The 25,861-nt window shown below is 41.6% G+C and overlaps 1 protein-coding gene across 1 annotated transcript in view; it reads left to right on the top strand.

Annotated features, from left to right (window-relative positions):
* kif19 (kinesin family member 19) overlaps nt 1–25,861 on the top strand; it is a 220,882-nt gene that overhangs the window by 122,673 nt on the left and 72,348 nt on the right. The window contains exon 4 of the mRNA XM_060844824.1: nt 18,057–18,144. Coding sequence (XP_060700807.1) covers nt 18,057–18,144 — 88 coding nt within the window. The remainder of the gene's footprint in view (nt 1–18,056; nt 18,145–25,861) is intronic.

Here is a 25,861-nt window from a genome sequence, read left to right on the forward strand (position 1 = left end):
ACCAGTCCATGCTGAACATAATCCCAAACTAAGCTAGTCCCACCTGCCTGCTCCTGGTCCATATCTCTCCCAACCTTTCCTATTCGTACTTATCCAAATGTATTTTAAACGTTGTAATTGCACAGACATCCACCACTTTCTCCCTAAGTTCATTCCACACGTGAACCACCCCCAAATAACTTGCCCCCTCATGTCTTTTTAAATCACTGTCCTCTCACCTTAAAAATGTGCCTTTTAGTCTTTAAATTCCCCACCCTAGGGAAAAGGCACTACTATTAACTCTATTTGTACTCCTCATTATTTTATAAACTTCTATATATTGCATCTCAATTTCCTACACAGCAGTGAATGAAGTCCCATCTATCTAGCATTTTATTGTAACTCTAACCTTCCATATGCGGCAACATCCTGGTAAATCTCTTCTGAACCTCTCCATCTGAACAATATCCTTCCTATAATTGGGTAACCAAAACTGGACAAGTATTCCAGAAGAGGCCTCAGCAATGTCCTTTAATGCCTCAACCCGACTTTCCAACTCCTATATTCAAAGGACTGAGCAATGAAGGCAACATGCCAAATGCCTTTCTAACCATCCTGTCCATATGCAATGTACCTGAATTATGTACCTGAACCCCTTTGTCTCTCTGTTCCATAACACTACCTGAGGCCTTACCATAAATTGCATAAGCCCGATCCTTGTTTGTTGAACCAAAATGCAATACCTCGCATTTATCCAGATTGAACTCTATTTGCCATTTTTCAGCCCTTTGACCCTTTGATGAAGATCCTTTTGTTATCTTAGAAAATCTTCCTCACTGTCTACTACACCACCAATTTTGGTGTCAACCACACACTTACTAGTCATGCTTTCTATACTCCCATCCAAATCATTTATATAAATGACAAAAAAAGGACCCAAGTTTGGAGTGGCTTAGTGGTTAGCACTGCTGCCTCGCAGCACCAGGGACCTAGATTCGATTCCAGCCTCAGGCAACTGTCTGTGTGGAGTTTGCAGATTCTCCCCATGTCAACATTGGTTTTCTCCAGGTGCTTCAGTTTCCTCCAACAATCCAAAGTTGTGCAGGTTAGGTGAATTGGCTGTTCTAAATTGCCTATAGTGTTCATGGATGTGTAGACTAGGTGCATTTAGTCATGGGAAATATAGAGTAATAGGGGAATGGGTCTGGATGGGATACTCTTCGGAGGGTCGGTATAGACTTGTTGGGCCAAATGGCTTGTTTCCATGCTGTAGTGATTCTATTCTATTCTGTTCTGATCCCTGCGGTACACTGTTGGTCACAGGCCTCCAGACTAAAAAGCAACCCTCTACTCATCACCACTCTCTGGTGAGTGGAGGGTTGCCTTTCAGACTGGAGGCCTGTGACCAGTGGTATTCCGCAGGGATCAGAATTATGTATTCAATTGGCATGCTCACCCTGAATCCCATGTGACCTCACTGTACTAATTAGTCTATCATGCTGAACCTTGTTGAAGGCTTTAGTTAAGACCAAGTAAACAACATCTCCTACTCTGCCCTTTTGGTAACTTAAATAAAGTCCTTGTGTTGAACTTGCTACTGTGTTGTACCCTTGAAATATGTTGTACTGTGGCTATCTAGGCTGATACTATGGTCTGCTATCAGTACTCTCCAAATGCAAATGTTTGTAGATATTATATCAAAATATAATGAAATATTTTCAATGTGGGCATAGTAAAGACCTGGTGCTTATGAAATCAATGAGTTGACTTTCTGAATAGAAATGATTAGGACTGAAGAGACAAATATATTGATATTTGGAAGAACATCAAATGCAAATTTATTGGATGTGTATCTCACCAGATTAATGTACTATATTGAGAAAGAGGTGTGATATGAATGAAGTGCAAACAGTAACAAAACATTTGTAGGATAAAGCTCAAAAGGACACTAATTGAAAGAAAGTCAATAAGTTATAACAAGGTAAATAAACCATTTCCAGTGGAAGATGTTAGGCAACGATGTAGTTGCTGTGACAAATAATGCTCTGTTTTGGTATGGTAGCTGCTCCTTTTAAACCTAACACTGCATGAAAGTTAAGGAAGCATCAGATTAAATAGTGCAGTTTATTTTTAAATTTGTCAGTATCGAGTCTAATTTCATTTATTTAAGTATCTGCAGATCATGGTACATTCACTGAATTAGAGTATATAACAAGTCACTATAATAAGTGCAAAACATTAAATGAATCTGTCCTCTGAGTGGAATTAAATTATTCAAACCAGAATTTTCACAAAAAGGTTCTTTGTTAACTTTCATAAATCATACAGAGATTATTAAACCAAGTCTGTATATTTTATAGTGAAACCGATTTGCATGGATATAGTTTCAGCTGTAACTATGCATATATTTTATCTTCCTTGTTCACTTATCCAATGCATGTGTAACAAATCTACTTTTAGTTTGAAGTAATATGATATGTTTATCGTGGCTTGGAGATGAGATCTGCAGAAATTTAAAATCTGATTGAAGATTTGTAGCTCGGGTATCCGTTGTTGTGGTTCTGCTCGCCGAGCTGGAAGTTTTTGCTGCAAACGTTTCGTTCCCTGGCTAGGGAACATCATCAGTGCTGTTGGACCCTCGTGTGAAGCGCTGCTTTGATGTTTCTTCCGGTATTTATATTGGTTTGTTCTTGCCGCTTCCGGGTGTCAGTTTCAGCTGCAGTGATTTGTATGTGGGGTCCAGGTCGATGTGTCTGTTGATGGATGTTCTTGCCGCTTCCGGGTGTCAGTTTCAGCTGTAGTGGTTTGTGTATGGTGTCCAGGTCAATGTGTCTGTTGATGGAGTTTGGGGATGAATGCCATGCTTCTAGGAATTCTCTGTCTGGCTTGTCCTATGATAGTGGTGTTTTCCCAGTCAAATTCATGTTGCTGGTTGTCTGAGTGTATGGCTACTAGAGATAGCTGGTCATGTCGTTTTGTGGCTAGCTGATGTTCATGGATGCGGATTGTTAGCTGTCTTCCTGTTTGTCCTATATAGTGTTTTGTGCAGTCCTTGCATGGTATTTTGTAAACTATGTTAGTTTGGCTCATGCTGGGTATTGGGTCCTTTGTTCTAGTGAGTTGTTGTCTGAGCGTGGATGTTGGCTTGTGTGCTGTTATGAGTCCTAAGGGTCGCAGTAGTCTGGCTGTCAGTTCTGAGACGCTCATGACGTATGGTAGAGTGGCTAGTCCTTTTGGTTGTGGCATGTCCTCGTTCCTCGGTCTATCTCTTAGGCATCTGGTGATAAAGTTGCGTGGGTATCCGTTTTTGGCGAATACCTTGTATAGATGTTCCTCTTCCTCTTTTCGCAGTTCTGGTGTACTGCAGTGTGTTGTGGCCCTTTTGAATAGTGTCCTGATGCAGCTTCGTTTGTGTGTGTTGGGGTGGTTACTTTCATAGTTTAAGACTTGGTCTGTGTGTGTTGGTTTCCTGTGTACCCTTGTGGTGAATTCTCCGTTGGGTGTTCTCTCTACTAACACGTCTAGGAATGGGAGTTGGCTATCCTTTTCTTCTTCTCGTGTGAATCGGATTCCTGTGAGTGTGGCGTTGATGATTCGGTGTGTTTTTTCTATATCTGTGTTTTTGATGATTACAAAGGTGTCATCCACATATCTGATCCAGAGTTTGGGTTGGACTTGTGGTATGGCTGTATGTTCTAACCTTTGCATAACTGCCTCTGCTATGAGTCCCGAGATTGGTGATCCCATGGGTGTTCCGTTGATTTGTTCGTATATCTGATTGTTGAACGTAAAGTGTGTGGTGAGGCACAGGTCCAGTAGTTTAAGTATGCCGTCCTTGTTGATAGGTTCGGCCTCCTGTGTTCTGTTATGTATGTCCAGTAGGTTGGCTATTGTTTCTCTGGCTAGGGTTTTGTCAATTGAAGTGAACAGTGCCGTCACGTCGAATGATACCATGGTTTCTTCTTTGTCTATGTGTGTATTCCCGATGATGTCCAAGAATTCCTGTGTTGATTGTATGGAGTGTTTGGATCCGCTGACTAGGTGTTTCAGTTTTTGTTGTAGTTCTTTGGCCAGTTTGTATGCTGGTGTCCCTGGTAGTGATACTATGGGTCTGAGTGGGATGTCTGGTTTGTGTAAAGGACTAGCCACTCTACCATACGTCATGAGCGTCTCAGAACTGACAGCCAGACTACTGCGACCCTTAGGACTCATAACAGCACACAAGCCAACATCCACGCTCAGACAACAACTCACTAGAACAAAGGACCCAATACCCAGCATGAGCCAAACTAACGTAGTTTACAAAATACCATGCAAGGACTGCACAAAACACTATATAGGACAAACAGGAAGACAGCTAACAATCCGCATCCATGAACATCAGCTAGCCACAAAACGACACGACCAGCTATCTCTAGTAGCCATACACTCAGACAACCAGCAACATGAATTTGACTGGGAAAACACCACTATCATAGGACAAGCCAGACAGAGAATTCCTAGAAGCATGGCATTCATCCCCAAACTCCATCAACAGACACATTGACCTGGACACCATACACAAACCACTACAGCTGAAACTGACACCCGGAAGCGGCAAGAACATCCATCAACAGACACATCGACCTGGACCCCACATACAAATCACTGCAGCTGAAACTGACACCCGGAAGCGGCAAGAATAAACCAATATAAATACCGGAAGAAACATCAAAGCAGCGCTTCACACGAGGGTCCAACAGCACTGATGATGTTCCCTAGCCAGGGAACGAAACGTTTGCAGCAAAAACTTCCAGCTCGGCGAGCAGAACCACAACAATCTGCAGAAATGTAAAAATAATTCCAATGACATGAAAAGATGTTATTCACCGGATCACACTGCTGGATTAAGACTTTTGTGGCTGCTGAGGTGGAGCTTTGAATCCTAGATGTGCTACAATAGGGAATAAAAAGATTTGATAGGCCATTGTTTTGGGTGCATTACCAAATTAAGGATGGCACAGTTAGCATTGCTGCCTCACCGTCAAGGACCCATGTCCCTGGGCGAATGTCTGTGTGGAGTTTTGACATTCTGTCTGAGTGGATTTCCTCTGGGTGTTTCAGTTTTCTCCCATAGTCCAAAAATGTGAAGGTTAGGTGGATTGGCCATGCTAATTTACTCTTGGTGTGCAGGCATGTGCAGACTAGATGGACTAGCCATGGGAAATGCAGGGTGACAGGCATAGAGTATGGGATGAGTTGTGGTATATTCTTCGGAGAATTGGTATGAACTTGATGCACTGAATGACCTGCATTCACTGTGGGGATCCTATCATTCTAAGAAACACTTTACTTAAATTGTAAGAGTAATGGAAACACTCCAAAAGACCTAGGGAGAGGGGACTTGTAAATGTGATCTGAGGTATAACTAGCAAGTAGATTAGGAAAGGATAAAAAATGTAACCATGAAATTGGCTTGTCTTTTACAAGAAAGGAATATTTGAGAAAATCTTGGTTTTAGAAACTAGGAAATTGAATTCTTACAAAGAGCTAATATTATAATCACTTAATACAGCATATCATTCAAGCCTAGGTAAGGGCAGAAGTTATGTGTTTTTAAATTGACCATGATTGAAGCATTTTTATTAGTAAAGTTAGTGTGCATTCTTACACTCAGTCATTTCTACCAGTTTAAATAATCTCCAGCAGCAAGCTTTTGGGAATATTCGATAAAGTTAATGTATTATCATACACTTGCTGTGGAAGTTTAAACAGGAGGCCTCACACATATTATCAAATACACAAAGATTAGATACCAATAAAAAAAGTGCACGTTGATTGCAATTAACATTTTTTTATAATATATTTTTATTAAGAAAAAATAGATTTTTAAATATTGCAACAAATACAAAACAATGCAATTCAAAACAGTACAAAAATAGTACAAAACTAAACCCAAATAATAATGAAAAATATTCCCCAACTCACCCTCCTATACGAATGTATATACATATATAGAGAAGTATAAAATTGAAAAAAAAAACCTAAACTAGCTATTTCACTAAATAAATAAATACCTAACCACAAACAAATAAATAGTAATAACTCAGCCCAGCCAAACAAAACACTCATACATTCACAGTTCCTCCTCCCTGGATATTGGACTCATGAAACACAATCGTTATGGCTATATAAAAGCCCTTGTTAGTGTGGCAGATAAATCTGTGTCCAGGAATATCAAAAATGGTTGCCATGTCTTATAAGAATTCTCAGTTTTGTGGTGTACCATATTTGTGAGAAAATCCAGGGGAATATTCTCCATAACAATCTTCTGCCAACCTGACGGGCCTGGGGGGTTTTCTGATATCCAACCTGGCAAGATATTCATCCTTGCACAGAATGTAAGAATATTGAAAAGTTTTTTCTTATGTCAGTCTGCAGGAAATACAATGGGTAGGCCCAAAAGGAGAGAAATAGGGTCCTTCTCCACCCCTACACCTAAAATCCTCCCCATTGCAGCCACCACAGCGCTCTAATATGTTTGAAGCCTGTCACAAGACCAAAGACAATGGGTAAGACATGCAGACCTTGCACTTGGGACATGCTGAAGATACCTCTGGTTTAAATTTTGACAAATGGTCTGGAGCCAAGTGGACCTTGTGGAGAATCTTCAACTGTAAGCATGGGTCCTATTGCAAATTGATATCTTCCTTGCATTCTCCCAAATATCCTCCCATGCCTCTGAAGGAACTTCAACACCCAGCTCTCTTTCTCACATCTTGCAGAGTTGATCAGACTCATCTGAGGTGGCATCCCCAATTGGTGATATAGAGTACTGACAGAGCGTGTACTCTTAGCCCTTAGTACCCCTCTTTCTATGTCAGAGTTGTAGGGATCAGTCAAAAGTATGGTTTTTTTTGAATAAAATCCCTTGAAAAAAACGAAAGAGGTCTCTATTAGGTAATTCGTACTTCTGTACTAACTGATCGAAGGACATCATTACATCTCCCTCAAATAAGTCACCCATGCAAGATATACCCCTAGCTGCCCAACATTTAAATCCTGAATCTATAATACCCAGTTGAAAACCCGGAATATCCACTAAAGGTGTAAACAAAGTTGTTTTGCCAATATTACCTTCCCTCTGCCGAATTGCCTTCTATGCTTTAACAGTATTGATGGCTATTGGGTTATGGTAATATTCCCTAACTGTCCTCACCTTGTCCAAAAACAGCAAACTGGTAAGGGGGCACCTTGCCTGGGCGGCTTCGACATCTAGCCATATTGAAAGAGGGTCCCCACAAACCCAACCCGAGCTTAATTGGTAATTTTTAATGCCCAGAGGGTCTACTCCCCCCAATCTGTGAGGCAACTGCAGTTTGGCTAATTTAATGAGGGGCCATTTACAGTGCCAGATAAAGGAGCTGAACCAACCGTTCAGTCTCTTGAGTGTTTTTTTGAAAATCAGGGGGAGCATCCGTATAGGGTATAGCAAATGAGGGAGAATATTCATCTTAATAAGTGCTAACCAACCCAACCATGAGACTGGAAGTGCCTCCCATCTTTGGAGATCTTGTTTAATTTTTTCAAATAATTGAGTAAAATTGACTTTGAATGGCCAGTCCAGAACTGGAGTAATTAATATGCCCAAATACACAAAACCCCCCTGTGACCACCTAAATGGGAATCTATAGTCACTCTCAAGAGCCAACTCTTTCGTAAGACCACCCATAGGCATAGCCTCTGATTTAGCAAAATTAATCTTATACCCTGAAAAAGCGCCAAACGCGTGAATGCATTGTATCAGGCAAGGCACTGAGACTGCTGGATTTGTCAAGAAAATTAGAACATCGTCTGCATACAGCAAGATCTTATGTAATTTTGACTCCACTTCTGGAGCTGATATATTGAGATCCCCATGAATGGCCTCTGCCCAAAGGTTCAATCACCAACCTAAAAAGTAATGGTGAAAGAGGGCAGCCCTGCTGGCTGCCCCTAGAAATATTAAAATTGCTTGATCATACCCCATTGGTAATGACTGCCGCAAGAGGTACACTGTAGAGAACCTTTACCCATCTTATGAAAACTTCGCCCAGACCAAATTAGTTTAGGATATAGAAAAGGTACGGCCACTCAATTGGTCAAATGCCTTCTCTGCATCTAAAGAAATCACCAATCCCTGTATTGACTGCTGTTGGCATGCTTGAATTACATTAAGTAGCCACCTAATCCTCCACCTTATTGGAGGATCTGTGACCCTTTATGAAGCCCATCTGATCCTCTTTAATAATAGAGGGTAACACAGTCTCCAGCCTTAATGCAAGAGCCTGAGAGAGGATCTTAATGTCCACATTTAAGAGCAAGATGGGCCTGAATGAAGCACAGTCTTCCGGATCCTTCCCTTTTTTAAGGATAAGTGAAATATTGGCTCTCTCAGAGATGGTGGGAGACAATCATGACTGTATGAATCATTACTGAGCTGAAAATGTGTTGCTGGAAAAGCGCAGCAGGTCTGGCAGCATCCAAGGAACAGGAAATTCAACATTTCGGGCATAAGCCCTTCTTCAGGAATGAGGCTCATTCCTGAAGAAGGGCTTATGCCCGAAACGTCGAATTTCCTGTTCCTTGGATGCTGCCTTACCTGCTGCGCTTTTCCAGCAACACATTTTCAGCTCTGATCTCCAGCATCTGTAGACCTCACTTTCTCCTGTATGAATCATTAAACATATTCAGCATCGGGCCTGACAGTATACTTATAAATTCCTTATAGAATTCACTGGGAAGTCCATCAGGACCGGGCACCTTTCCACTCTGAAGCTGCCTCACAGCTTCCTGCACTTCTTGCTCTGATAATGGGACATTGAGAAAGGACTGTTGTTTGAGAGTCACCCGGGAGCTTCAAATCTCTAAAAAAAGATTCGATTTTGGCCTGCCCCTCCTCACGATCCTCAGACTGATATAACTGAGAGTAGAATCTCTGGAACGCCACATTAATCTTTTTAGAATCACATGTTAGGTTCCTAGGCCCTTCCCTAATCACTGTAATGGTTTGTGGGGCACTTCTCTTTCTGGCAAGGTATGCTAAGTATTTGCCTGGCTTGTCATCATGCTCATATAACCTTTGCTTTGCAAAAGCCAGCTCCTTCTTTGCAGTCTGCATGAGCACAGAATTTAGTGTAGACCGCAGTACCGTAATCCTCTGTAGTTTGACCAATGAGAGTCTGTCAAAATGGGCCTTCTCGGCTGCCTTCAACCGTGCTTCAAGGACTCGTTGCTGCTCACCGTTCTGCTGCTTCCTACTGGTGGAATATGAAATAACTAACCCCCTGGCATAAGTTTTGGCAGTTTCCCGGAGAACAGATGAGCTATCAACCAAGCCTATGTTGATGTCTAGGAATGCCCGAAATTCCCGAGAGAAATACTCCACAACCTTACTGTCCATGAGAATAAAGGTGACCATTCGCCAGTATCTTGAATCCATTGTAACATCCTTAATCTTAATCTGAGGTACACTGGAGCATGATCAGAGAGGCAATATTACCAATTATACAGGATGCCACCAGATCCAGGGTTACCGCAGGGGTCAGAAAAAAAATCAATCCTTGTGTGACATCTATGCGGATTGGAGAAAAGCGTGAAATCCCTACCTGTAGGGTGGAGACACCTCCAGATGTCCACCAACCCTAATTCCCCACAAAACCCAATAACTGTTTAGTTTGTGCAGAGGGTATCGAGGGACCTTTAGGCAACCTGTCTACTGTATGGTCCATGAGGCAGTAAAAATCTCCCCCTATAATGATGTGCCGAGACTTGAGACTTATCAGTTTAAAAAAAGCATCTACCAAGAATTTAAGAGGATGAGCTGGGGGACAATAAACATTTAACATGCCATATTCTTCCCCATTTATCAAGGCTTTAAGAATTACAAACCTCCCATATGTGTCTTTAACACAATCCAACAATTTAAATGAGAGATTTTTCCTAACCAATATAGTCACTCCCCTACTCCTGGTATTAAATGATGAAAAATAAACTCGGTCAAAGCCATTCTGCTGTAATTTCAGATGCTCCTTGTCATCCAAATGTATCTCCTGTAACAAAGAAATATCCACCTTCTCATTTCTAAGACTCAAGAGTATCTTCTTGCACTTAATTGGTGAGTGACTTCCCTTGATACTCCAGGTACACCATTTAATCAAATCATTAGCCATAATCTTCTGCAATTACATTTAAATTCCAGAGAGGAGGAACCCGAACCATAAATTGCTGAGCCTTAGTGTCGCATGGTCCACCAAATATAAAAACCACATAAACTAAAACCACTACATTTAACAAACATACAAAATTATTAAAAATAAAAAACAACTAAAACCAGAAAACAAACCAACATATAAAACGCCAATAGCACTGAGTAGAGGAACTCACCCCTGCCCGGAGGGGGCAACTACCCATCCCGAACTGCCCATAAATAGGCATCTAACCATCTCAACCACCTTTACTTCTCCCAGCTAGAGCCGCATCGCAAGCACAATCTAAATAGAATAAACACCCCATAGAATATCAATATGAATAAAAAAACATTCTTTATAAAGAAAAGGGGAATAAATACCCCACCCATCCTTTGGTATGTCCTAACTTAGAAATTTAAAATGTACATCTTAACCACCGCCAGACATAGTTTGAACCAAATTATTATCAGTAGAGGAAAAAAAAGAGGGAAAAACAAAGCTCCAGAATGATAAACGCATACCCAAGCAACAGTATTTATATATACTACATTTGTTTAAATTAGGTTAGTTTGTCCACAAAGTCTCTTGCCTTCTCCGATGTGTCAAAGAGATGCATGGATGCATCTAAGGTGATCCGAAGCCCTGCCGAATATCTCAGGGAGTATTGAATCCCAAGCTCCTTCAGTCTTCTCTTGATACCATTATACGATTTTCGTTTCCGGATCACCGCTGCTGAAAAGTCCTGAAAAAACGTGATCTTAGACCCTTTGTAAATTAGAGCCTTTGGATCCTTCCCTGGAGTCTGGAAGCCTCCATGACTCAATCCTTATCCCGGTAATGATGGAACCGCACCAGGAAAGGACGAGGGAGTTGACCCAGACCCGACCTCCATGCTGCGACCCAGTGAGCCCTCTCTATCTTCAATCCTCTCATGCCAGCCTCCAAGTCAAGGAATTTCGGAAGCCAATCTTCAACAAATGCCGCAGACTGCTCACTTTCCTTAGCCTCAGGCAGACCGATGATCCGAATGTTTTTTCTCCTGCCCCTGTTTTCAAGATCATCCACTTGGTCACGCAATTTACAAACCTGCGTCTTCAGGGCTTGGATCTCTTTCTTGAATGAACTGGCATCAGCTTCCACCACTGTGACCATGTTCTCCACCTCATCCGCCCTCTTCTCCAGGTCTCCCAGCTGCTGCTCATGCTTCTGCAGCATGAGTGAGACTGGTGCCAGCTTCTCTTCAATCTGTTTCCCTAACATCTCGCGAGATTTCGAGAGCTGGTTCACCAGGTCCTGGAGAGTAATCGGCTCCGAGGCTGCTGCAGGCTGAGCTGCAGGCCCAGCCTCAGATGCTCCTCCTCCCTTTTTAGGCATTTCTGGACAACTGAAAATACAGGTATGTCAGTTTTTAAATATTTCTTTGGGCTCCACAATCTTTCCAATGCTCCAAGAAATCTTGATGACCTGGGTTGGGTGGGTTAAAGGACCATCCTGCTCCTGCTGCAATGCGAAGCTCTGCAGTGTGATCTTTTCAGATCGCCACCATCTTATATCCCCGCAATTAACATTTTTAGCCTTCTTGTAGCAGGCCTATAGTTTCTTAGTTCCTAGGTTAGATTACTTACAGTGTGGAAACAGGCCCTTCGGCCCAACAAGTCCACACCGACCCGCCGAAGTGCAACCCACCCAGACCCATTCCCTTACATTTACCCTTGCACCTAACACTACAGGCAATTTAGCATGGCCAATTTGCCTAACGTGCACATTTTTGGACTGTGGGAGGAAACCAGAGCACCCAGAGGAAACCCACACAAACACAGGGAGAATGTGCAAACTCCACACAGTCAGTCGCCTGAGGCGGGAATTGAACCTATGTCTCTGGTGCTGTGAGGCAGCAGTGCTAACCACTGTGCCACCGTGACACCCGTTAATTGTGGAATTGATGTTTTAGATGGAATGGTGGTCTATAAAAAAAAAGCACACAGTTGTCAGTGTGCTGCAAGGCTTTTTCCGTCTGAATTGCCAGGAGATGAAATGTCAGGCAAACATGAAGTCAGAACAGGTTTTAGGGAGGAGGGGGCAATAGTTTTTCTCTCACTTACAAGGTATACCTGTTTTACTTTGTATCTGTAGCTATCTTACAGCTAATTTGATTACACTTCTGATGATATCTTTATTGGTGTTCCTGGTCAGAACAGCCTTTCCTGTAACTTTTAAAAGCAAGTAACAAAGTAAGACTATCTTATCCATCTGGCCTGTTACGAGTCTTAAGTCCTTTTCCGAATAAGTTGATATGTTGAGTTGATACATATTTTTTAATGTGACTTTTCACAAGTTGAGATTCATGAGAATGTCTTTATTGCTGAATGGCCCATATCCTTTGGAATGCCTTTTAGGAAAGGGCATTCATTTTGATGTCTCAGTGCCAATGGTGAAGCATAAAGATGGATCAACTCATCTGAGATAGTCCTGTTTGTTGACTGTTCATCCTTAATAAAGGGACATGTAAATTTCACACAAGGCTATGATTGTCCGTACTTAATTAAGTGATTGCTTGAGTTTCAGATCTGTCTGCAGCTGATATAACAAAAGTATGCCATCAGTAATCTTTAAAGTTTTTGTGGCAATTTCAAGACAAAGCTTTTAAGTTTGCAATATTTTCAGGCTTGTACAGGGGTCAATGAAACACAATTTTAAACTATGATATCAAATTTCTGTAAAAATACAATTATTACTGTAGGCTTGTGATGATTCCCCATTAATTAATTAATTAATTTTGAGAAACGGGGCTACTTTCTGCTCCAGACACTCCCTGTTAATGTAAACCAGATTGCCGATAATTTGTCAAAGTGAGGCGGCATCCTGGCTTCCAATTAAAGGTTGAGCCAGTGTAAGGAAGTTGGTACAAAACTGATACAGCACCCCAAGGTGGCATCCTGCAACCTGGAATTGGGTGATGAATTAAAACAGCATTACATTACACTTACATGGAATCAGAGAAATTACTTTTGGTGATATTACCAGATGATGCTACAAAATTAGTGGGATAATGACTTCTTGAAGGAGTGATACCATGCAACCTATTAACCACTATTTGCTGATATTGCCAACCGTAATGTTAGCCTGCAGTCAAGCTTTTCTCCTGTGATGATTTAACCAATCAAAATATATTAATACCATTAACATTGTCTGCTTAAACCAAGTTTTTTTAAATTGAATTTGCTACAGAAGAAAGTCTGCAAACATGCATTTCTTTAGTAAGTGACTGATTTTTAAAACGTTAACAATAAAGCATAGGCACTGCTGCTTTCTTTATACTTATGAGGTGTCCTACACATAACTGCTGTGTTACTAAGTTTGTGTCCTTTGATGCTTACTGGCTGGAGAGAGTTAACCATACATGTAGTCAGACTGTAATCCGAGATCAATGAGGTGTGATCAGATTCAGAGCCTAACTTTGCAGTGTTAAAAATACATAAAACCAGGTTATAGTCCAACAGGTTTATTTGGAAGCACTAGCTTTCAGAGCGCTGCTTCAACCCCCTGATGAAAAAGCAGTGCTCCAAAAGCTAGTGCTTCCAAATAAACCTGTTGACTATAACCTGGTGTTGTATGATTTTGAATTTTGTGCACCCCAGTCCAACACCAGCATCTCCTAATTATAACTTTGCATTGATTTCAACTTTAACTAATTGGCATAATTTGGAGAAAGTAAATTGTGGCTTCATCAGTCCTGTTAAGGAAAATAGTCTTTGTTGAAATAAACAGCAAAAATTGATGTCCATAAACAAATGCTGAGAGATTATACACCCCAGAGTTAGTAAGAATACAAGGCAAACCAATTAGCACTGAGATAGAGAGGAATTTCTTCATCCAGAGAATGGTGACCTGTGGCACTCCCTTCCACAAAAACGAAGTTGAAGCCTAAATACTGTATGATTTCAAGAAGGAGTTGGATATAGCACTTGTGGCTGAAGAGATCAAAGAATATGAGGAAAAGCAGGAATAGGCTACTGAATGGAAAATCAGCCATAACCACAATGAACGGCTGAGAAGGCACAAAGAGCTGAATGACCTACTCCTGTTCCTGCTTCTATTCTCAATGCTTCTAGTGGTTTGAAATCAATAATTAAGTGAACAGACAGGTGTTTCTGCAACCATAGACATGACTACAGAAAAGAAAATTGCCTCCTTGGAGCCATGATCAATGGTGTCACTAAATAGCTGCAGGATGTTTTTCTGGGGGAGGGTAAACAGCCAGTTATTGTAGTCCACGTTGGTACCAGTGACACTAGTAAGAAGAGGAATGAGGTCACTTGAAGCAGTGAGCAAGGGACTAGGGAGAATAAGGAACTGAAAGAAATTAGCATGCATTGCTGCAAACATTTATTGGTCAGAAAGTTGGAAATCCACTGTACTGATGGTGTTTTAGAAGTGGTTTAGAAGAAGTGACTGGAGAGATGGGGATAAATTGGTGATCGGCTTCCAACATTCAATTGGTTCTTGAACAGTTTCTGCAGAATCAAAGTTGGGAAATGGACTTCCACTATTTAAAAAAGAAAGGGCCGAGAGTGGGGAAGTACAAGCTTGTTAACCTGACATTTCTTGTTTGGAATACATTACAATCTATTATAAAGTTTATGAAACTTAATTATGGTAGGATTGGACAAAGTCAACATCAATTTTTGCAGGGCAAGTCTTATGTGACAAACAAGCAGAATAATTATGTGAGAACCAATGAATGTCGTTAATTTTGATTTTCAGATGGTCTTTGATAAGGTCACACAAAAATGAGTAAACAAGACTGGAACAGCATAGGGTTGGGAATAATGCAATGGCATGAAATGAGAATTGGTTACTGGACAGAAAACTGAATATGAATAAACAGGTCATTCTCAGGTTGGCAAATTGACGAGTGGAGTTTCGCAGGGATCTGTGCTTGGACCCCTGCTATTGACAAACTACACCTATAACATTTCCAAGTTTGGTGAGGACACAAAGTAGGTGGGAATGTGAGTTGTGAGGAGGATTTAAAGGGGCTTTCAGGGGATTTAGACAGTCTAATTGAGTGAGAAAAAACATAGTAAGTGGAATATAATGTGTCAAAATTAAAGTTATTCACTTAGGTAGAAAAATCTGAAATGCAATGTATTTTCTAAACGATGTGAGATTGGGAAGTCTTATTATCCAAAGGGGTCTATGTATCCATGTTGCTAATTCACTAGAAACTAACTTGCTGCTGCAGTATGCGATAGGGAGGGGCAAATGTTATGGTGGTATTCAGTGCAAATGGATTTAAGTATAGGTGCAGAGGGCTTTTGCTGCAATTCTATAGAGTTCTGATTCACTAGATTGATACCTAGGATGATGGGAATGTCCTATGAGGTGAGCCAGATTGAGAAAATGAGCCCTGTGTTCTCTAGAGTTGGGAAGAGTGAGAGGTGACTCATTGAAAGATAGAAGTTTGGCAGGATAGTTACAAGAAGGATTCCTTCAGTCAAAGCCAAGTGAATATAGGAAAAAGATGTGGAAGTTTTGGAGAGAGTGCAGAGGAGATTGACCAGAATGCTGTCTGGACTGGAAGACATCTCTTGCGAAGAAAGTATGAGAGAGCTAGGGCTTTTCTCATTGGAGCAAAGAAGGATGAGAGGTGATTTGATAGAGGTGTACAAGATGTTGAGAGGCATAGATAGAGTGGACAGCCAGAGACTTTTTCCCATTGTGGAAATGTCTATCACAAGGGGGCATAATTTTAAGGCAATTGGAGGAAGGTTTAGGGGAATTGTCAGAGATAAGTTGTTTACACAGAGAATGATCGGAGTGTGGAATGCACTGCCAGCAGTGGTAGTAGAGTCAGATGCATTAGGGACACTTAAGCGATTCTTGGATAGGCACATGGAAGTTAGTACAATGAAAGGTACGTAGGTTAGCCTGATTTTAGAGTAAGATAGAAGACTGGCACAATATCGAGGGGCGAAAGGCCTGCACTGTGCTGTACTGTTCTATGTTCTATGAATTTCTGGAATTCTCTACCCCAGAAGGCTGTGGAATCTCAGTCATCAAACATGTTCAAGATAAAAAATTGCTCAATTTCTAGATATTAATGGCATTGTGATATATAGGAATGATGCAAGAAAATGGTGTTGTGAAAGGAGATCCGCCATGATCTAGTTAAATGGCAGAGCAGGCTGTAGGAGCTGAATGGCCCACTCTTCATATTTCTTTTTCTATGAAACTTTATGCTGTCACAAAATACAAAGTGTTAAATCACTGCATTTTCCTAGCATGTTTATTCTGCAAATGAAATATTGTGAACGCATACTGCAATGTGAAATTTATGTGTTTGAACTCTGCAAGAAATGCTTGAACCAATGTACAGAACACGACGATATTTAAATTGTGGAAAGTTCTTAATTGCAGTTATTGAACACTGCTCAGCTCAGAAGAGGTAATTCTGTGCTGAACTGCTATTCATATATATCATTTGCTGGCAACAAGCAATTGTAGCAGTTCAACTGAATAGTAAAGCTGTAAGTCACACATTTCAGCTAACCTCTGATCTTGAATTCATAAATCTTCTGAGTTCCCTAGGAAATCGAAGCCATCCAGTTGAGTGCTTTGGCAGACTGGGTATAAATAGTTTGCGCAAGTTCAGTCAGTAAACAATCGCTTTTAGCTTCAATTATATACCACAGTTTATAGAACCTAGGGATGTGGAATGCACTGGGTCTTCCCCCAGACCGTGTCACTGTAAACGTTACTTACTTGAAGAGGTTTTATTTTAACCCTGTAAGTACTGATGGCCAATTGCTTTTTAAATTATTGTTCAAATGTCTTCCTGGACTATGTCTACATCACCAGTTTATTCCAAGTTCTAATCATAAGAAACAAACAAAATGAGAATTTCTTCATTAAGACAGTTGAATTTTTTAATTCTGTTGCTCAAGTGGTTATGTTGGAACTCTACAAAATTTGGTTGGCCACAGCTGGAGAGCTGAGAGCAGTTCTGGTCACCACACCATAGGTAGGATGTGATTGCCTTGGAGGGTATGCAGAGGAGATTAACCAGCACATTGCCTGGGATGGAGCATTTTAGCTATGAAGAGAGGTTGGATTGGAGCAGAGAAGGTGGAGTGGGAACCTGATTGAAGTGTTTATGAGGGACGTGGCCCGGATGAATAGAAAGCAACTGTTCCCCTTAGTTGAAGGAGCATAATTTTAAGGTGAAGAGCAGAAGGCTTTGAGGAGATTTAAGGAAAACATTTTTCAGTTAGAGGGTGGTGAGACTCTGGAATGCACTGTCTGGGAGAGAAGCTGAGTAAGGAAACCTCACAGCCTTTAAAATGCACATGTATGCACATTTAAAATGTCTAATATTAAGGCCATAGGCTAGGTGCTGGAAAGTGGGATTAGTCTAGATAGGACAGTGTAGACTTGATGGGCCGAAGGACCTCTTTTGCGCTGTTTGACTCTATGACTCTAACACAGCTTTAATAAAATACCAAACATCATTTTAAGTAACATTCCTATCGGCCCCAAAGCACAAAACTAATAAATATGAGCTAAATTGCTAATTTGAATTTTGTTGACATGTTTAAAAATGTTGAATAGGCATTACTGTTCACAAAATAATTATCTATCATTCCAAAAGCAGGAATCCTATCTCTGGCAAATAGTATAAAGTATGACTTGTTAAATATTTTTAATATACAAGGCCCCAGTAAATGTAAAAACACACCAATGCTTTTTATGAGAATGAAATGAAGTCTATGAAAACTGCTTCATTTGCTGCTGATAATATACGTTAATTAATTACATAAAGACATTATTGTATGTTTCTTATTTAACTCATATTTTCATCTTTTCAAGGATGATGTATACCGTGCTACTACCAAGGGTCTGATTGAGGGCATTATTTCAGGGTATAATGCCACAGTTTTTGCCTATGGACCAACAGGTCAGTAGCTGGTTCTTCTCAGAAGTGTAAATACAACATTGTTTCAATCATTAGTGTTTCGAGAAAAATGTTGAATATTGGGACTGATTTGAAATAGAATTTGACAGGTTCTTCTTAACTGTTTAACATATTCTATGCACATGTAAAGATGCAATGTATTTTATTATCAAATATATTCCTATGTGATCCACTTATTCACTTAAATCTGTTGAATGGCAGTGTATTTATCTTCTGAAGCAGTGGTCTTCATTTATTTAGATGATGGAACAGGAATGCTAATATTATCACAAAGTTAAAGTGTTAGCTTGAAAATTTTTATCCTAATGTTTATTTTGCTTCTAAAATAAATGCCTCAGCGGTGATACCAATCTAATCAACAGTGGCTGCAGCCACCAACATCAGGACAGGACACTGGATTCTATGGTGATGACTAATCTCGGGAACATGAGGAGCAAAAGAGGTTTTGAGCTATCAAAAGAGTCAGTGGTGACATGTCTTGTAGATGAGGGATGTGCACACTTCTCCATGTAGTAAGGCGTGCTGCACTTGATAACTGAAGCTATGTCTAGCTTCATCCTCAGAATCTGTAGCTCTGTGGGAAAGGTGTTCGGCTGGCTGGATGACCAGTACATGGCATCACAAAGGAGTGTCATTCCATGATTGAGAGGTGCTTGTGTTGCACTGTGGTGCACAAAGTTAAAAAAATCACCCAATACCAGGTTATAGTCCAACAGGTTTATTTGGAAGCACTAGCTTTTGGAGCGCTGCTCCTTTTACCAGGTGGTTGTCTGATGAAGGACCTGTTGAAAGAGCAGCACTCCAAAAGCTAGTGCTTCCAAATAAACCTGTTAGACTATAACCTGGTATTGTGTGATTTTTAACTTCCCACCCCAGACTCACACCAATCGTTCATTGTATCCAGTACAAGCATTCTTTAAACTTACATGACTGATGATGAACTGATGATTCCCACCTCCCATCATGGGAAGTTGCACAAATAATGGTTCATCTTTGGCCAGCATTGACCTCTTTATAAGCCATTGCTGCTAACTTCAGCATCTTTCAGATGCCAGTACTCAATTAGTAAGCATCAGTGGCATGGTACAAATCACCTTTGATCAATATTTAAACCCCAAACACATTCACTTTACATGCTTTGTAATTAGCCAGTCAAGTGATTGCAAATGAAATATAGCTGGAATGCAGCTTTTGTGTTTAGAGTCGTAGAGGTGCACAACAATGAAACAGATCCTTTGATCGAACTCATCCATGCCGACCAAATATCCTAAATTAATCTAGTCCCATTTGCCAGCACTTGGTCCATATCCCTCTAAACCCTCCCTATTCATATACCCATCCAGATGCCTTTTAAATGATATAATTGTACTTGCCTCCGGCACTTCCTCTGGCAGCTCATTCCATGCATACACCACCCTCTGTGTGAAAAAGTTGCCCCTTAGGTCCCTTTTAAATCTTACCCCTATCACCCTAAACCTATGCCCTCTTGTTCTGGACTCCCCTAACCCAGGGAAAATACCTTGTTTATTTACCCTATCCATGCCTCTCATGATTTTATAAACCTTTATAGCGTCACCCCTTCAATGTCTTGCATCTGACAAATTTGGATCCTGTGCTTACATCCTTCAAAGTGACATTGGCTCCACACACCCTGGGCATTGTCCCAGCCATTCTCTTGTAGAGTTCAGATCAAAGCAATGACAAATAACGGTGGGGAGTACAGCTTGTGGTGGTCAGTGTTGGCACTGGGCTTCATCGTCTTACCTTTGCATACAGCTCTCTCCTGAGCACCAACATTGCACCCTAATGATACCCAATGTTGGTGGGCCACAGTGGTGGTCACTATCACTAACCAGTCCCATCTCCCTTCACAGCCTACCATTTTCTCTGATGCTGGTCTGCTTCCCACTGTACACCGTGAGCTCCCCACCTTTCCCCCCACTGCAACAAATGGTTGTGCTGGCTATCCATCCCCACCAGCCTTGACTTCCCTACCCTTTATGGCAGCTAGCCAATGCTGCCCCTACAGGCACCCTATTGCACTTTGCTGAACGATCAGTTGATTAACCCCCATGACCAAGCCAATGTTCCCTTGGCTGCGCAGCTACTCTAAGAGTTTACACATGTGATTGGTGTACTGACACAGATGGCAACATTGTTTTCCAGTTCTGCCATGCACAGGCCTCAGAGATTCACACAGATGAAAACAAAATGAGTGGAAACACTACCCCTGATCTCTGGCTGTCTTCCCCTAGACTTGACTGACCTCAACCTCACCAATGTTTCCAACTACTGGACTGATGCTACATTATTCCCTGTCTGTTAGCTCTCCAGGACTGACTGCTCCCACTCCCTGTGTCTGCCTGGGTTTCCTTCAGGTGCTCCAGTTTCCTCCCACCATCCAATGATGTGCAGGCTGACTAGATTGGCCATGCTAAATTACCCATAGTGTCCAGAGTTGTGCAGGCTTGGTGGATTAGCCATGGGAAAGGCAGGATTATGAGGATAGGGTGGTGGGCTGTGTCGAGGTGGGATGCTGTTCAGAGGGTTGCTGCAGACTCGATGGGCTAAATGACCCTTTTCCACACTGTAGGGATTCTATGCTATGATCTATATCTCCTGATCCAAGCAGCCAAACAGATGAATGACAATGACCGAACCCCTGATTGGCATCCATGGCTGAAGGTACTGGGATCTTCTGACTGACAGCAGCTCCCTTAACTGGATTGAGGGCTAGGCCCCACCCATATTCCAACATGGCCATTTGGTGAGTGAATGGGCAGTGCGTTTGTCAGACAGGCAGCTGGCACACACTGTAGGTGTTGTTGAATTGGTGTCTTGGTGTTGCACACAGCAAGATATCCAGCCCTCCCTCAGACAGATCCCGACAGACAAGCAGCCTGTGTGTGTATCTGTAAATAAAGATAAAGAATGCATCAATACGACAGAACTGATCATGCTTGGTGCTGGCTGAAGTGCCAGTGTGCTAACAGACACAACATAGCAAGGAAATGCTGAGATGTTGTGAGTTGCAGGTAGTTGTTAAGTGAGTGAGCGTTTAGAGAGCAAGCAAGCAGCTCTAAGATACCCCCTGGATCAATCAGTGTGCAGGGTACCTGACCCAGTGCACAAAATGTCCTTGCACCAGCCTTTTAATACTGGTTGCTGGTGAGCCCTGCAATGCAGATCTGTGCTTTCTAAGTGGCCTGTAAGTTGAGCAGAGAGCTGCCATAACGTTCATGAAGGCTTGGCAAAACTCAGGTGCCAGTGACTATTGACAGGGGGTGAGTCCGGCTGGTGGATTGTGCCCTGTGCCCTGAGATGGTATTAGGTGCTGAGCAATATAGAGTCTGTTTATAGCTAGTGGCTGAAGTGGAGCCACCAGGTACTCATTCTGACTTCCATGTTGTCTTACATTCTCAATAGCTAGCTTGATTGGTGCATTTGGAAAGGTAGGAAGCTGAATATTAATGAAGCTAATTCTGTTGTTAATAAGGTATTGAGGGGGGGATCTGATTGAAACTTACAGATTACTGAATGGCCTGGGCAGCATGGATGTTAGGATGATATCTCCATTAGTAGAAGAGACAAGGACCCAAGGACACAGCCTTAAAATAAAGGGAATACCCTTTAGAATGGCGATAAGGAAAAACATCATGAAGTCAAACAGTGGTGTTTCTGTGGAATTCATTGTCACAGAATGCTGTGGAGGCCTGGTCATTGAGTATATTTAAAACATAGATAAGTTCTTGATTGCTGAGGGGATCAAAGGTTGCAGAGAGAGTGGAGGAAAATGGGGTTGAAAAATGTATCAGAGCTGAAAATGTGTTCCTGAAAACACGCAGCAGGTAAGGCAGCATCCAAGGAGCAGGAGAATCGACGTTTCAGGCATGAGCCCTTCTTCAGGAACCCGAAACTTCGATTCTCCCGCTCCTCGGATGCTGCCTGACCTGCGCTTTTCCAGCAACACATTTTCAGCTCTGATCTCCAGCATCTGCAGTCCTCACTTTCTCCTTGTAAAATGTATCAGCCATGATTGAATAACAGAGCTGACACGATGGGCTGAATGGCTTAATTTCTGCTCCTATGTCTTTTGGTCTTCAGGTCTTATGGTATTTAACATCAAAAATCCTTGTTAAATGGCAAATCTCCACTGCCTAATGAGAATCCCACCTCACTGCTCAGCAAATACTGCATATGCAGCCCCTTGTTCCTGATGTCAAGTTAGGCCTTGCTGGACTTCCTGCCTAATTGTATCACAAATCTCATCTGTAAGACTCCACCTGTGGTAATTGTCGTTGGGTAAATAAATCAAGTGGATATTTTGTACACAATAGCATGTCACAAACAGCAATAAGATGAATGACCCATGGTTAAGGGTTAGTTGTTGGCCAGGAGAATGTCTTCAAACAATCTAAACACGATCTTAAAAATCCGCATGAGATATAGGAACGCATGGGCCTTGATTTGAAGTCTCAATCAGAACCTCTAATAATGCAATATCGCCTAGTTGGAGTATCTGCCTCGTTTCATGAAATTAAAGTCGTACAATAAAGTTGAGCCCATGACCTTCTCACCCCAAAAGAAGATGTGACAGGCTTAGCCAATAACAACATAGGTGTCACTAATGAAAGTATTATAATTGTAGGTTACTCGACAGTGATGTGCGTAATGATTCATTACTTTGATTCAAATCACTACCAGGTTTTGGCTGATTTCCAGTTTGCAAGATAATTCTGACGACCTTCTAAATACTGTATCCAATTGGGCTGAGCAATAAAATTGGCCTTGTCAGGATTTTTGGCTGCATTTCGTTGCTTTTCAAGCAGACAAAAAGCAGCCTGGAAGAAGATGTATTTCATGTTCTTGCTAAGTGTTTTTAAAGCCTTTCATTAAGATTGTTGAAGTGGTAATAATGTTAGATCACAATCCCATTACATTAAGAGGGATCGTCTCATAAAGATGTAGCAGGATGTTGCTAATGATTAGATGCCCACAAATGAGATGTAGTGAATTTGAGCTTGGATACGGCAATTTTACAGTGAGTTAATTAAATGCTGCATCAATGAGAGTGCATTGGGTCCCTTAAAATAGTTTGTTCTGCATATACCTGACTTTCACTGTTTTCCTAATGGTAAATGAAGGCTTTGAACATTATTTAATTTTTATAAAAAGGACTAGTTCTTTTGCCCCACAGAAATAAAAGTTTGACTCTCCATCTTTACTTATATTGGTACTTCACAAGAGAATTGAACACCAAACAGGAGGTAATTGGAAGTGTATTCATAGTGAAACTCATTGTGAAATGTAGCAAGGTGAAGGGCTGAAGGAAAGGGTTAAGAAGCATAATGGCTACATGTTTTATCATGGCCAACCAAAATAATGCATTTCACCTCCTCACTATATCTCATAAGTGTAAAACATAAACGAAATGAGGAGCCAGTTAATTGGCGCTGTTAGGATGAATGTCAGCTTTGGGATTTTTTATTACTTTCATGAACTGGCCTGGCATATCTAGGTTTAACATCTCATTGACAAGACGGTTAATAATGCAATTATTTCAATGTTGTGTTGGGTAAACTGGGACTGTTAGAGATGAAAACCTGGAGCAGGGTCACTACAAGAAGAGCATGGAGGCCACGTTACAGAAAGGATGATGGTCGTATTGATGTCTGTAGAAGCTTCTGTTGAGGACAAGGAAGAGCAACAACACATCATAGGTGCAATCACACAGATCCCCTGTTTTTGGACAAAGTTGTCCAGTGCACAAAATGAAAAATTAGACTGAAAGGATTGGGACAGAGGTGTAAGAGAGATAGCTGTCTTATGAGGACAGATTAAGTAGAATAGACGTCTATGCATCGGAATTTAGAACAATGAGTGAGGTGATCTCATCCAAACATTTACATTTTTAAAAGTGTATGTCTGGTTAGATGCTGAGTTGCCCCTGACTGGAGATTCTTTAACAGCAGCTTACTTTTCCCAATTATGGTTGGCCATTTGGGACTGAGCTGAGAAAAGATTTCTTCACTAGAAGGTTTGATATAGTTTATTTATCACATGGATTTTGTTAAAAAAGACAGTGAAAAGTCTTGCATAGTATTGCCACTCTCTAGCGCCATCTTAAAACAGAGAAAAGTAAACCAAAATATAGAATATAAAGGTAGAAGAATAAAGAAATAAAGAAAAACTGTTCAACTTTACAGTCCTTGTTGTTCAGTGCTCTACCATGGGACATGGGTCTGTTGGCTGAGCACGAGTCCCTTTCACCACACTGCTGCCACTGGAATGAGAGTCACCCACTCTTCTGTGTCACCTCACCTCCATTGACGCCCTCGGCGCTATGGGTCCTTGCTGGACTTTGCCAATGCAGATGCCACCGATGCCACTAGGTACTGTAGTGGGCCCAAACCCGACTCTACTGCTACCTCCGTGAATCTGCACTGGATGTAGGCGCTGCCAGCAACCCAAACTCACTTGTGCCACCACCATGAGTCAGATTGGACTACTCTGGTCCACAAGGGGCCTACCTGTTGACTGCCATGAGTCTGCGCTTGGTCCACTCACTGCCAATGCCATCACCACGACCAAGTTCTTCAACAGGACGTAAGTAAAATAAGAGAAAAAAAGAGAAACAAAAAGAAAATGGGCAGTGCAGATGAGCCCCTGGCTCAGAAGCTATAATCTCCTGCCATCTTACTGTAAACCGGAAGAATTGTGAACTTTAAAAGTTTGTATTCCTAAGGACCATGGATTCTCATTCTTGGGCATATCCAGCAGTTATTCTTGGATTCTAAGGGTCTTGGGGTTATGGGGACTGGCAGGAAAGTGGAGATGAGGTCAACAGTCAGTTATGGTTTTATAGAATAGTAAGCTGAAAGGGCCATATTGTACAATCTCTTAATTGGGATCAGCAGAAAGTTGGCACTGACCGATTTCAAAAGATGGGGATGTTAGAAAGGTGTTTTTTTAACCCATATTAGAAAGCTTAGCAAAGAAGAAGGCGGTTCTGGATCTGATAACTCAAAATGATCCTGGGCGTATGGAAAGCACACCAGTAGGGAAGCATTTTGGAAATAGTGCCCATAAATCAGTTAAATTTAGGATAGTTGTGGAAAAGGATAAGAATGGGCCAGGAATAAAAATTCTAAACTAGGGAAAGGCTAATTTTAAGAGAGGATTTGATTTGGCCCAAGTGGACTAGACGCAGCTATTAGCAGATAAGATTAGATTCCCTACACTATGGAAACAGGTCATTTGGCCCAACAAGCCCACAGCGACCCTCTGAAAAGTAATCTACCCAGACCCATTTCCCTCTGACTAATGCACTTAGCGCTAAGGGCAATTTAGCCTGACCAATTCACCTGACTTGCACATCTTTGGACTGTGGGAGGAAATCAGAGCACCCAGAGGAAACCCAAGCAGACATCGGGAGAATGTGCAAACTCCACACAGACAGTCACCCGAAGCTGGAACCGACCCCAGGTCCCTGGCGCTGTGAGGCAGCAGTGCTAACCACTGAGCTACCCGTGACGCCCCTAAAACTCACAAGAGTCTGGAATTTACTTGCTGAAAGGGTGGTTATGCCAGAAGCTCTCATAACACTTAATCTGTATGTAGATATTCCCATGCATTGCCATAGTCTCCAGGCCAATCTTGTTTGATCGTCATAGATGGCTTCTTTCTGTACTGTAACTGT

This window comes from Hemiscyllium ocellatum, chromosome 25, assembly GCF_020745735.1.
Source record: "Hemiscyllium ocellatum isolate sHemOce1 chromosome 25, sHemOce1.pat.X.cur, whole genome shotgun sequence".
Classification (NCBI taxonomy): Eukaryota; Metazoa; Chordata; class Chondrichthyes; order Orectolobiformes; family Hemiscylliidae; genus Hemiscyllium; species Hemiscyllium ocellatum.